Below are 14,980 nucleotides of genomic sequence, written 5' to 3'. Positions count from 1 at the left end.
TCTGAATTGCTCAGAGAAGGTATAGAGGGACAGAGAGTAACTATCAGAAGGGGTGAGATCTTGCACTGAGTTATCTGATTGATTTCTCACTTGGGATTCCATAGGCAGGGAGATACTAAATCACTAAGGGATAGAAGTTTTTAAGCATGGAAGATTTTTGGAAGAGTTTGGAAAATTTCAAGAGAAGGGAGATTATGCATAAAAGTGAAATAGCACATTCCCAAGAAAAGACTATACCTAAAATCACACAGGCTTTCCCCAACTAAAACAAGTTAAATTTGTATTAGAGAAATTATGAATTCAGGGAAGAGATGTGGAAGGATAAGACTTATAATATCAATGATATAGGGAACTCCTGGCAAAGGAATTCCTACTAGCAATGTTCATCCACCCATACTCTGCCATTTATGTCTTAGAAAGTTGGCTGGATCACTGAGTTTAAGTGACTTGCTCAGAGGTGCTCCAGCATGTGTGAGTAGTGAGACTTGAATAATCTATACTTCTAATATGTATTGGGCACCCACTCTAATTCCTGTATTTAGGAAAAAATGAAGGATTGAGGTTACTATTAAATAATTGAGTTAAACACATGCTCCCCTAAATTATTTTATAAGGCAAATAAAAGTTTTCTTGGTCTTAATTTTCCAGAGATTAGTAACAACAGTTCCCATTTTTTGCACATTATGTTCAACAAGCACTTTCCTTTACAATGACCCCATGAGATAGGCTGTATAAGCATTCGGTACTCTCACTTTATGGATAATGATAGAAAAGAAGTGATTACATGCCTCATGTAACTCCCTTTGGCATTAAGAAGGTCAAGGCAGCTGACAAGGGATGTCTACTGAGCAGCCAAAAATCACACCACCATTTGAATCTTCCATTGGGATGCCAAACTGAGGTGGTCCATATTTGCTTGTAGTCACACAAATAGGAAGTGTTGGGGCCAAGATTCAAACCAGAAAGAATGACTCTTAGCTTTTCCACTTTTTCTAGTTCTCTGATAATGACCTTTTATACTCACAGCAGCAAAATAGTATATTTTCAATGTATATAAAATCTAGGTGGCCCAATAATCTGATATCCTAAAACGATGAAAATTACCATTCATAATGAAGAATTTCTGCTTTAGTATCTGTCTCCCTTTTCTGAAAATGGACTGTCAACTGAGTGACAGATACTTGGAGGAAAAGGGTATCTCTTCTCTCGTCAAATTCACTGGGGATTTGCAATGCTGCCAGAGAGGAAAGGTAGCTCTTCAAGGAAGGACTGAGAAGGTCTGAATTTAGCCAGTATCGATTCTATTTTACTCTACTGAAAGTAACAAAACCTCCAGCTAATCGAAAATGAGAAGAAAGAGGTCTGATTATTTGGCTTTGAATTTTAAAAGGCACATTGTCATGTCTAAACTTAGCCAGCTAAAAATAAAATAATGTGAAAAAGGTGTTGTCAGCGAGCCTAATAAAAATAGAAATGTTTTCATTACGTTTTTAAAAAAACATAATGAAAATGTGTGTTAGTGGAAGAATAAACCAACCATCCTCATCACTGTTTTGGAAACAAACCAGATGCTAGTATAAGAGGGTCAGATGTGAAATAAAAGGAACGAAATATAAGCCATTCAAATTCTATTAGCTTAAGGTAGATTAGCACTGGATATATGACCGTAGCCCAGTTGAGTCATTTGAATTTTCTAAGTATTAAGAAATTTGATAGTACTAAGTTTTAGAAACATGGAGCACTAATAAAAACATTTTCCACACTGTGAAGCCCTATCCTTAAACTGAGAAAAAGACAGAACTTTAGATATCTATAAGCTAGATTCTTACCTGGGGAATAACTCTGTGCCTTGCAAATATCATTAATTATGCAAAAAGTCCAATAAAGTAGGTTAAGATTTTTTTTCATTTTTAGATGAAACAATTGAAACAAATTAAATGAAAACTCTTCAGTGGCCGTGACTTTAAATAATTTAGTGGAGCAATGGGTAATTTTTAAAAGCACAGTGTATTACTTCTTTTTTAACGATATGTGAATGGCAGTCCCTACTTTTTGCAGTCGTAGCATCACTCATCTTTCTTTATTCCGTGCTATCTGACATTCCATCCCGCTTCCCTATTCAAGTGTATTTCCATGTCTGAAAAATATTCTCTCCTCACCTCTAACCTGTGGCATGTCTAGCTTCCTATCTCCTAACTTCCTGCAAAACTCACATCATGAGCCACTTCTTACACAAAGGCTTTCCTCATCTCCCCTAACTAATAGCAAGCTGTCTCTGGAGGAATATACCTTATATTTGCCTATATGTTGTATATCTCCCTCGTAGAAGGTTATCTTTTCTAGGGTGAGAACTAAATCACTTTATATTCCTAATATTTAATGAAGTTCCTGACAAAGAGGATGTTTTTATTATTTGTTTAATTGAGTTGAAATTGAATCAAAATAATGAGTCCCTCAATCATGTTGAATGTCACAATACCTTTTATAACACTGATAGATTGTGGGGAGAATATAGTCTACTATTGCATGGGGAATATCACCCAATAAAAGGCTTGCCTATTATGTCCTTCAAAGAAAATTGCTTAAAATATCGTCCTTATGTTGACACTTTTAACTTGTATTATTTTAAAGCACACAAATGGAAAATTACATAGAAAAAAATGTGTCACTGCACCTGATGTGAGGTGTAGAATTGGTCTCAATACAGCACACTGCGGGAGAAATAATAGGGTCAAATAATTTCTTTTCATTGGGTATTACAATAATTACATACCACCTAATAGATCCCTAATTTATCAAATATTCTATGTAACTTTGTGTTTAAATAGGTCATTTACCCAAATTTCACTGCCCTATTTTTAAAAATAAGTAGCTATGTTACACAGTGAATATGACATAGAAAAGGCAGCTGGAATTTTTCACAGATGTGAAACTTTTATGCCCTGGTCAGAACTCAACAGTTAAAGGGGAACAGAGAATTGATGAAATTTTCTGAGTAACTGAGACAAAAGATATTATTTCATTTTCCTGCCTTAACCACATAAAGGGAAACAAGAAGAAAATGCCAGTGACAATTGAGTCTCTAACTTTGGACAAGGTATTTAACCTCATTCTCCTTAAAGGCTCTAACTGAAAAATTATGAGAATGCTTGCATGATCTCAGCTTCACCTCTTATTTTCTCTCAGTGGATCTAATTTAAAATATGAAATTTTTATGGAAAAAAAGAGGAAAGAAAGATGGGTTAGTATGAAGGGTCAGTAAGAATTGTATGTTGAGATGCTTAGATGAAGTATGGTGCAATTCAGCTGTCTCCATGATCTAATTTAATAAATTGAAGTAATACAAAAGTACTTGGTAATTATTTCTGAAATGAATGTAGAGTTAAGTCAAAGAGAAAAATGTGAAATAAATTGTGAAGGGTAGTTTCAGTCATATTTGGGAGGATCTTAAAGGCCATTCTAAGTTTGAATTTTGATTGAAATTTCTGTTAGGGTTTCTAAATGGTCACAGGTTTTTGAGTTAGGGAAGTTATACCATCAGACCTCTAGTTCCTGCTTTCAATCTATTCCTCTCTAAAGGCAGCTATGTGGTACTGTGGTTAGTGTTAAACTTGGGAAGCCCTGAGTTTGAATAACACCCCAAGCACTTACTGTGTGACCCTAGATAATTCATAATCTACTTCAGCCTCAGTTTCCCAATTGGTAAAAGGGGGATAACAATAGAATCTATCTTTTTTTTTTATAAACCCTTACCTTTTGTCAGAGATTTGATGCTAAGTATCATCAGTTCCAAGGCAAAAGTCTAGCTTCACTAGACTTGAACCCAGGACCTTTCATCTCCAGACCTGGTCTTCTATCCACTGAACCACTTAGCTGCCCCTTATAGCACCCATCCATAAAAGTTGTTGTGAGGATCAAATGTGATAATAAAAGTAAAAACACTTTGTAAGCCTTAAAGTGGTACTGTGATAAATTTGCCAGTGGTAGGTATTAGTAGTAGTAGTAGTAGTATATTCACATATTTAAATTCAGAAACAAGACAATTCTGGAAAGGAAAGAAGAATAAAAGATTAGCTCATGGCTGAAATAATGAAGGAAGGTTCCATAACTTGAAGGAAAATATAGTTGCCTTTTTTCTTTTAAATATCAAAACATAATCCCAAACTTCATAATATGGTAAAATAATTGTAAACATTGATATTATTGTATAGTGTTCTCTATAGGCTTCATGTGATGGCCTTAAAAATTCACTTCAAACAAAATAATGAAGGCTCATTCTGAAGAACCAATTAGGAGAATTTGGAAAGCTTCCTAGATTTCCTACATTGCCCCCAAATCAACATTCTTCTTCTTGCCTTCCATGCTAAGGGTATATGGTATCTTTTGCAGATGGATACAAAGCTTTAGTTAGAGCAGAACTGAACAGAGAGCTTCTTTCTTTATAACATTGCTCTTCACCTAATACATCTTTCTTAAAGGGTTGAAGAGGTTTCATATTAAACATTCTTTCTTTCTATTAATAAAGTTAGGCATGGAAAAGGAACCAAATTCTATTTTTTCTTTCAGATTCCTACTATATTTGACTACGAGTTTTGATGGAGGCTTTACCTATTCCAATATTCTAATATTAAAATAGATTTATAATCTTATTATTACCTCCAATGATTCTAGGGTAGACCTATGTCTGCTTATCTTGTGCAAATCCTGTCTTTATTCCTACATATTAGTTACTGAATCTTTACACAATGTGCTGGGGCGCAGAGAGGGACTTCTTGTGCTCCCGGTAACCCATAGCCAGCAAGAGAGAATGCAGCTTCTCATCATCTCTCACTCTTGTTACATGACTGGCAGGTATTTTTTCTGGCCATGATTTTTTTTCCAGATGGACTTTGCAAGGCATTATTCCTTATGTATTGTATTACACAGTGCTCACTCCCATAACACACTTTTCCATTGCTTGTTGGATGAACCTTAAATTATTCTTCAGAATTAAAGGCAGCAAAGTCACGTGGTAGGTAGAGCACCAGACTTTGAGTGGAGAAAACTTGAACAGAATACTGCCACATAAACTTTCTAGCTATGTTGCCCTGGGGAAATCATTTAACTTCTCTCACACTTTTTTCTTATCTATGAAATGAGGATGATAATATTATCAAATGTATAGGATTGTTGTGAAGGTTCAAATAAGATGATGTTTATAAAGCACTGTGATCATGTAAAACTATGGAAACACTCTATAAATACTAGCTATTGTTATTGGTGTTATTTATTATTATTATTATTACCTTATAGGAGGGTTGTTGTAGGAATCAAATGCAATTATATTTATTAAAAGTTTTTCAAACATTCAAGTCCCAAGCCAGAAATATCAAGTCCTGCACCTGTCATATTCTGGCTTTGGGACTCTGTGTACAGTCACTTAATCTCTCACAGTCCCAGCAATTCTTTGAAAATTCTGAATTGGAAAACAAATGTTGATCTGCATTTGTGAATAGCAAAGCTTAGGGTCATTGAAAGTGGTGACAATTTCCAAAGTTCACCTGCTGTTCAACTCTACTCCCACCTATCCTATGTCTTTCCCAATACATTAAAGAGTGGTTGGGCGCGGGAGTTATTTCGTCAAGTGTTTGGTTGTTGTCCTTTGTCCTCAAAGAGGACCAAAATGGCATCACTGGTGATGTTTTTAACCCATGCAAAAATTAAAGTGAGGCAGTGTTTCAGAGTCCTTAGCCTCATTCTCTCTTCCAGAGTTATTGAAGTCCGTGGTAAAACGGAAGTCAAGATGGCTGGTGATGGCTCCATAGAACGGATGATCTTGGCTTCTTTGATGTCTAACCAAGTTCTAAGCACCACACGGTACATGTTTCTATAGCCTTCATGGACATGGGAACAAATGGTTCTGATCTTCCCCTTCCACCAGGGGAAGTCTTTACATGCCTTGGGCAGATGGGATGTTCAGGGAAGACTGGTACCTTGGGTGTGAGGGCTTGATGAACCCTTTTCATGTTTGCTTTTCTCCTTTAGTGTTCACCTGCCACTCAGCTCTGCGCTGGGGCTCTGGGCTCTAAGAAGCGGCCACACCCTGGGAAACCATCTTGGCAGGTAGATTAAACAAGTTTGAGAGTAATTGAAAGATCCCAACATCATTGATGAGTTAATTTGGTTAAGTAGGGAAGCTCATTCTTCCCTCTGGAGTAGCTCCTGCATTCATCTGAGCGGAGTTATTGTTTTTGAGCTTCTCCTTTCAGGTGTCCCATGGGTATAACTTTCCTTTAAATAGTACCTTCATCCTGAGCCTTGAGGGGAGGTGAGGACAGACATGCTCCCTTGAACCTGACAAAGAAATAGAACAAGAGAAAGGCAATTAGTCAAAGGATACTCAATTAACTTTCTCTGGGGGAAGTTATTCCAGCTCTTTACTTACCAAGTCCCCATTCTCTTAAAAGTGCTGTCTGTTAATTCTTTACACAGGGAATCTAAGTGACACATGATTTGCATGGCTGATTTTTCCCCAGGTTTTGAAGGGGTTCTAATTCTATTAATCAGTTACATGACTTTGGTACACACACACAAAACACACACACACACAATCACATGCATACCGGAAAATTCCTTCTTTCATGCTTTCTGTGTAACTGACCATTACATAAAAGTTTATGTGATGACTTTTTTTGAAAAACCCTTATGTATCATCTAAGAATCAAAACTGTGTATTGGTTCCAAGGCAAAAGAGCAGTGAGGACTAGACAATGGGGGTTAAGTGACTTGCCCAAAGTCACACAGCTCGGAAGTGCCTGAGATCATATTTGAACCCAGGTTCTCTTGTCTCTAGCCTGGTTCTCAAGCCACTGAGCCACCTACCTGCCCCAATGATGACTTTTTTAAAAAATGGCTTTACCCTTGTTAGTAATTAAACAGGTATATGTAAATGAGCTAAAGCACCATAATGGCCTGAAGCTCAAATTTCCTAACATAGTCCTTCAAACCATTTGGGTGATTAAACTGAATTTCTGTTTACTCCTATTTCTCCAGTTTTAATAATGGTATTTTTATTTATTCCTTTAAACATCCAGTCATTTATATACAAGCCAGGTATGATTCTATATCTTCCATAAAGTGATTTAATCTTCATATTAATGCCAGAGTTAATTTTTCCCAAAGTATACAAATTCCATCTGAAAGCTATTTTTCATATTATTTAATATTTCATATTATTCATATATTTCATATTCATCTTAACAGTTTTTAATTAAACAAAAATCCTTTTCCTATTTCAGCCACCAAGATGTTCATCTATAATATCTGTAATATCTTAATCCCTTGACAGTTGATTTAAATATTTTAATACATTTTTCCTTTCCTTTTTAGATCTGAACTACTCCACATTTTAAAAGGACCTTAAAGAAACAATCCATTGCATCGGTACAGATGAGTAAAGTCTTTTCTGAATTAGCTCAATATGATTTCTACACAGTATTCAGTCTCCCCACCATTATTGAAGCCCTGATGGTGACAACAATAATAACAATGGTGGTGTTGATCCTTGGTAGTCAATAGAACACTGCTAGTACTAGTCTATCTCAGGGGATGTGCACTAGTGCCTTTAGAAACTTCCAGGGCCATAAGTAACTAAAAGTTAAAGGGTTTGTGTTTGGGATAATAAACCAATCACCTTATTGGCCATGGAGCTGTAAGAGACATTTAATTGGTGGATCTTTAGAAGGGAGTTCCCTGCTCTCTGCCTCTCTTTTATCTTCCTATTTGGCAATCTAGTTAGAATTATTTGAGTATCTCTTAATGGATTTTGGTGGGGAGGAATTATTAGGATTACTCTTCTCCCTTCCATCATCTTTCTCCTTCCATCCTGGTTGCATGTGAACCTAGGGGAATTAAATATATATACTTCTGGGAAAATCTTGACACTGTATCTCAGATGGGAAGAAAAGAGAGTAATATGGATCTATTTAGAAGATTCTATGCCTTTCCTGAGGCTTGATACAATCAGTGCAATTGCATCTGCAAAGAGGTAAATCTGATCACTACTTTATAATGTAAAGTTGGGTAGAAAACTTGGTGAGACCAATAAGTAGAGGCCATGGTTGACAAACATGAATTTTCACTTTTTGGCTAATTGTTTTTAATCTCTGATGATGTAGCTTAAGATTCAATCATAAGAATGACAACCCTATTACAACAAAGCAACTAAATGAAAGAGTGATGTTAAAAGAATAGCAGGCATTTATATAATCTTTTAAGATATTTAAGGTGCTCTTCATACATTTGATCCTTCCAACAATGCTTTAAGAACTGTACTATTAAAATGTCCATTTTACTGAGGAGCAAAGAGTTTAAATGATTTACACAAGGGCACTCAGCTAGAAAATACAGTATATGAGGATGAGATTTGAACACAGATTCTTCTTACAAAAAATCCAGCATCCTATTCATTGTACTTTGAGGTTTTTGAATAATTATATCTCATTTCAATTTTTAATGAAGGCAAAATGTTAACTAGATTTAGCTCAAATAATTTAGCAATGGATAATTAGAAGTTTATATTCTCCTACCTCCAGTCCCACACTCTTCATTACCAACATGCATGATCTCTCTGATGTACCTGATGATCTATGTAATTTTAATAACTACTTAATACTGCATTCTCCTAGCTTAGCTATACAATTTTCACTAATTTATATTTTTTGCATTCCTTTGTCATTTTGATTCATGTGTGCATATTTTATTTTTCCAACTAGATTAAGTACTCCTCAAAAGAGAAAATATAGCTTTCTAAATGTTAAAAACAAAGAAAATACAGGTATCCACACTGATAAGGTCACAATCTAGCAAAGATTTAAGAATTTGTGATATAATACTCTGAAGACAGATAGTATATCTGGGATGAAAAGGGGGAGGAGGCATGGAAGGCACCTCAAGATTTAGAGTACTTGAGGTTACAGGGAACCTTCTCCCCTAAAAAACTCTTACTCTCTTCAGGATCACCTCACCCTTACAAAGATAATCTAACTGTGGAAAGGAAAACTGAATCAAGCTTTGGCATTTCTGCCACTGAGATGGAACAAACAGCAGTTGGAATGTTAGAGTGAAGACTGATGGCCAGCAATGACAGTTGGTGGGGGGAGGGGAGAGTTGGAGAGTGACAGTTGCTCTTGAGGGTCACTCTTTCCTGGCCCTTTGACTAGAAGAAGCACTCTCTCCCTGTCTCTGGATAGAAGTACCCTTATTCCTGGATTTTTCCCAACTGTGAAGTACTCTACTTCTATTCCTGTGATAGTATCATCGAACAAAGGGATGGGGAGTGTTTTGAACTGTAAGGTGGATCTTTAGAGTATTAGCCTGAAGAGATAGGTCCAATCAGCTCTGAAGGTCAGATTGTCTTTTTCCTATTGCTGTCTACTGCTAATGACTTTGAACTTAACAAAGCTAGCACAAATATAGCATAAAAAGAAAGAAAAAAACAAAAGAAACCCTCCACCAGCCTGCAAGGCCTAGCCTCAGCTCAAAATCTGAGAGACGCAAACCCACTCTGCGGTAAAGTATAGGGAAATCTCCATTTCCTCTACCCTGATACCTTCCCAATCCAAACTTGTTATTAAATTCATCTTGAGTTAAATAACCTGCAGTCAGATAAGAGGATAACTAGCATTTCAGGAAGACATAGAGAGAGCTGAACGTAAGGACAGCCATTCAACCATAAAAGGTCATTATCAGACCCCTGCAGGTCAACCTTGGTCTGGGGAGAACCTTGTCCCTCAGAAGGGTTCATGCTTACCTTCCCTGGGGTATCTTTAACATCAGTTAATAGATAAGACATCCCCTCAAGCTATCATAGTTGACCCATTTCTGGGGAACCCCATTTTTCAAAAGACAGCCTCCCAGCAGGGGGTATTTTTTTCCTTTTACCTCACCAGCATCCATATTCCCTCTATCCCTTCAACTCCTCCATTCTCTATTACAAACCTTCCTTATTTCCTGTACCTCTTCAATCCTCTACAATTCTTTTAACTATTACAGTTTTAGCAAAGCCAGCTAGGTTTTTCCAGGCTATTTTACCAAAAATTGGGGAAGAAGAATGCAATTGGAGATGCCAGAGAAGTTTCAGAGGGATTAGGCCTACATACATTTCAAAAGCCTGTGTGACTGTAGAAAGTGGCCAATTTGAAAGCAGTGTTCCAGTCAGTACAGCTAATCTGTCTAGCAACACCACAGCCAATAAAAAACCACTCTTTCTGAAGGGAGGAGGCAACTCTTAAAGGGTCAGACTTAAAAACATTTTTTCCTTTGCAAAAGGCTTTTCAAGATACAAGATGGCAAAGAAATTATTGATTGTCATGGGTTATCTAGCCTTGATAAGAAATTTCTTTTATATGGTTTACAATTTATTTTTTGTCATGAGTCTAGATTATATTTGTTTTTTGCTGAACATCTATGAAAGTTTTCAATGGCTGAAGATTAGTTTAGATCACCTGATTTCATTTGTTCCCACATATGTTAGAGCATTATTCTTCTTAATCCAATTATACTATGCCCTGAAAAAAGGTGTGAATCTAATTTGTGGGGGAAAAGCAAAAGACAATGAAATGGCAGTGATGATTTTAGCAATGAGGGAGGAGATGACACAGTTCACAGGAATCTAGGTAGAACAACAGTTGGGAAAAAATCCAGGAATAAATGTTCTTCTATCCAGAGACTGAGAGACAGAGCTCCTTCCAGTCCAAGGCCCAGGAAAGAGTGAACACTGTCACTCTCCAAGTCACCCCTCACGCCTCTAACTGCCATCACTGTCCATCAATCTTCACTCTAATATTCCAACTGCTGTCTGCTCTACCTAAGTGGGAGAAAATCCAGAGATTGATTCAGTTTTAATTTCCATAAATCTCCTTAAAAAGCATATTAGTTTGGATAATCTCTCAAAATAAATTTTAACTTATACAATAATCAGTATAATGGGGCCTAAATTTTGACATATTATTTTTTTTGTTTGTGCAAAACCTAGATGATTTTCATTTATTTATTTATTTATTTAGTAAATTTAGAATATTATTCCTTGGGTACAAGAAGCATATTGTTTCCCTACCTTTCCTTCCCCCACCCTTCCCGTAGCTGGCGCGCAATTCTACTGGGTATTACATGTGTCCTTGATAAAAAACCTATTTCCACGTTGTTGGTGTTTGCATTAGGATGTTCATTTAGAGTCGACATCCTCAATAATATCCCCTCGACGCATGTAATCAAGCAGTTGCTTTTAATCAGTGTTTCTAATTCCAGTTTTTCTTCTGAATGTGGATAATGTTCTTTCTTGTAGATCCCTCTGAGTTGTTCAAGATCACTGCATTGCCACTAATGGAGAAGTCCATTACATTCAATTGTAACACAGTGTATCGGTCTCTGTGTACAATGTTCTCCTGGTTCTGCTCCTTTCACTCTGCATCAATTCCTAGAGGTTGTTCCAGTCCCCATGGAATTCCTCCACTTTATTATTCCTTGTAGCACAATAGTATTCCATCACCATCAGATACCACAATTTGTTCAGCCATTCCGCAATTGAAGGGCATCCCCTCATTTTCCATTTTTTTTGCCACCACAAAGAGAGCACAGCTATGAATATTCTTTTACATTTGTTTCCTTATTATCTCTTTGGGGTACAAACACAGCAGTGCTATGGCTGGATCACAGGGCAGGCAGTTGGATGGTTGGATCAATTCACAACTCCACCAGCAAGGAATTAATGTCCCAACTTTGCCACATCCCCTACAACATTCATTACTTTCGGTTGCTGTCATGTTAGCCAATCTGCTAGGTGTGAGGTGATACTACAGAGTTGTTTTGATTTGCATCTCTCTGATTATAAGAGATTTAGAACACTTTTTCATGTGCTTATTAATAGTTTTGATTTCTTTGACTGAAAATTGCCTATGCATGTCCCTTGCCCATTTATCAATTGAGGTATGGCTTGATTTTTTTGTACAATTGATTTAGCTCTTTATAAATTTGAGTAATTAGACCTTTGTCAGAGGTTTTTGTTATGAAGATTTTCCCAATTTGTTGCTTCCCTTCTAATTTTGGTTGCATTGGTTTTGTTTGTATAAAACCTTTTTAATTTGATGTGATCAAAATTATTCATTTTATCTTTTTGACATATTACTTTTACCACATGATAACATTAGAATGCGGCTTACAAAACAAACACAACCAAACAAAAATTTAAAAATATTCTTCTGTGAATAGAATCTTTTAAATTCAAGTGGTCCTTTCCAAGGAATTATCAAATTCCATTTTTAACTGAATTACCTAAGATTTCATATTTGAATGAAATTTTTAGAGAGTTAGGACAAGGCATGTGTAATTAGAAATCTGTTACCCTAAAAAAGAACTAAATTTCCTGGGAGCCTACTGACTTCCTGTCATTATGTACTTCCTGTAGACAGGGGATATTGGGCAGTGATGTAGAGGGTCTCAGGTTCTTTACTTCCTGTAGCAAGCATGGTGGTGGTAAGAGTGGGGTTTTGAACAGGCTAATTTGCCTTGGGCACATGGTTTTTATTTTGTATACTTTTATTCTTTTATTTCTAATGATCATTAATAAATCCCTTAAAATATAATACTCCATATTATTGTAGATGAATTGTAATTTTTACATTGATGGTGACCATGAAGGGTTGCAGTCTGAGGTCTCAAAGACCAAGCTCCTCCAAAATCAAATCAAAGACCAATGATAGCAACCCTCACAGGAAGTTCTTGGCATTTTTAAAGACAATGTCTTTTTATCACTTCCTGTGACTTCCTTCATTTTATGCGTACCAATTACAGCTAAAGCTTTTGCTTAGGACTTGCCCAGGGAGTGGTCAGTCGATTTTGATTCACCATCCACTATCACACAAGTGGGTCACGGTGATTTTGGTGATTAAATCTAAAAATGGGTAGGAGAGAGAGAGTTAATTTAATCTTCAAAGGCACATGGATTAATATACTTCATAGTTAGAGCTAATTAATATGATCAATAAAAATGAGTCTTTGGAAGTGGGAATAAATGGAAAGGGAAATGAAGGGAAAGGGAAAATATCAGAGAAATTGTGATAACCTTTACATGGGAACTGAACATTAGCCTATATATCCAAACTCATTTGCTTCAAGCATAGACTTCAAAATAATCTGCAAGTTTCTGAAATAATTTCTCATTGAGTTGTGTTATATAGAGAAAGATTGCTGTTAATAGTTTTAAATAAGGAATATCTCCCAAGCTCTTAGCAGAGGATAAATAACAATATTTGCTATATTGCCACTATGTAAAACGTGTAATGAATGAAAATAGCTTTCCCATGAAAAATTATTCATCAGCCTTCTAATTACCAATATATTTGTTATTTTATACCTTGTGGAATTTAAGAAAGTTATAATATATTGATGTAAAAATACATTACTTATCTTTATGAAAATGAATTATGCATTCTAATGGGCCAGTATTGTACTTTCATAAACACCATGTCAGAAATAGTTCTTAAAAATGTTTACAAGTTGGGTAAAAATGTAAATTCTCATGCCAAGATATAGTAAAAGAAACAAAATCTGCTTCTCTTTATTTAGAAAATTTCTGATTTCACAAAATTTTTAAATTAAAATTTAATCTACCTCTTCAATTCCACCAATTCTTCCAAAGTTTATGAGACAACATATTTTCAAACAAACAATAATGAAGGAGAATTAGGTTAAAAAAATAGTCATAGAATAAATATGTAAGTGAAAATAAAATGGGGTGATAATCTTTCAAGGGTATATGACACAATTAGTCCATGTTCTGGGTGAGCAAAAATGAAACATGGTAGTCTTTTGCATTCAAGACACATATCAGTCTATATATAACAAAGGAAAAATGTTTTAAAAGATCTATAATCACATGTGTGGCTCTTTTATTCAGTGGTGCAGATCACAATCTATCTATATGCCTACTCACTCTGTGTGACCTGTCTATGTCCTCTGATAGAACTCCCCCATTGGGTCCACCCACAATATTTAGGACTTCCATCTAGATTTCTTGACATTGCATGTATACCAGTAGAGCACTCCACTTATATGACTAGTTCATCCAGCTTCTTTTTTGTAAATGCATCTCTGTGATAATATCCATAGTGTCCTAAATAATTCCTTAAAAGTAATGTTATAATCTCCCATGCCTAATAGGCATCTATCATGAGCAACCAATGAAACATGAATAAAAATGAAGCATAACAGAATGTATAGATTGAAGGCAAAGGAGAAATCCAAATGAAAAACTTTAGGCAATTTTGAGGAGAAAGAAATCACTTTCACCTGAAGTGATCAATGAACCTTCTGTCATGAAGAAGGTAGCACTTGAATCTAGACTTGAAGGATGAGAAGGATTTTAATAGGAAAAGATGAAGATGAAATATATTCCAGGCATCAAGATCAACCTGAAAAAATGGACAGAGGCAAGAAATAGTATTATGAAATGGGGAAATCAATGAATAGTATAATTTGATTAGAAGGTAAAAATATGAAGAAAAATAGTATAAAATGAGGCTGGAAATATAAGATGGAGATTTTTTGTGGCAGACTTTATATATCATACAAAATTAGTCTTTATTTTATCCTATAGGCCAGTCATGGTGAACCTTTTAGAGATTGCATGCTATGCTCCATCCCCACAGAGACCATGTGCCGTGCCCTGTCACCCCACTGAGTGCCAGGTATGCCCCCTCCCTTTAGCCTATACAAGGGAGGAGAAAAGTGCCCTCATTGGGTTGCTGAGCAGAGAGGTGGGTGAAGTGAAAAAATTTTCTCAGGGCAGATAAAAAGGGGAATAGGAATGGCCTGAACATTCCACTCCCCTCCAGCTCTGCCTCCTGGGAGCCAACCACCTTACCCCCCCCTCCATGTGTTCCCATTGTGCTACTGGAAAGAGGGGCAGGTGGAGTAAGGAATGTCCTCAGCCCAGGTGGAGAGG

General features: G+C 36.2%; 1 protein-coding gene across 1 annotated transcript in view; it reads right to left on the bottom strand.

Moving 5' to 3' along the window:
* Window positions 1–593: 593 nt before the first annotated feature.
* LOC100009859 (protocadherin-10) overlaps window positions 594–14,980 on the bottom strand; it is an 88,804-nt gene continuing 74,417 nt past the window's right edge. Inside the window, exon 5 of the mRNA XM_056802705.1 lies at window positions 594–6,333. Within this exon, the coding sequence (XP_056658683.1) occupies window positions 6,245–6,333 (89 nt within the window). The 3' untranslated portion in view covers window positions 594–6,244. The remainder of the gene's footprint in view (window positions 6,334–14,980) is intronic.

Source organism: Monodelphis domestica, chromosome 6, assembly GCF_027887165.1.
Source record: "Monodelphis domestica isolate mMonDom1 chromosome 6, mMonDom1.pri, whole genome shotgun sequence".
Lineage (NCBI taxonomy): Eukaryota > Metazoa > Chordata > Mammalia > Didelphimorphia > Didelphidae > Monodelphis > Monodelphis domestica.
Note: the sequence above shows the minus strand (reverse complement) of the source record. Positions and strands in the feature narration are given on the sequence as shown.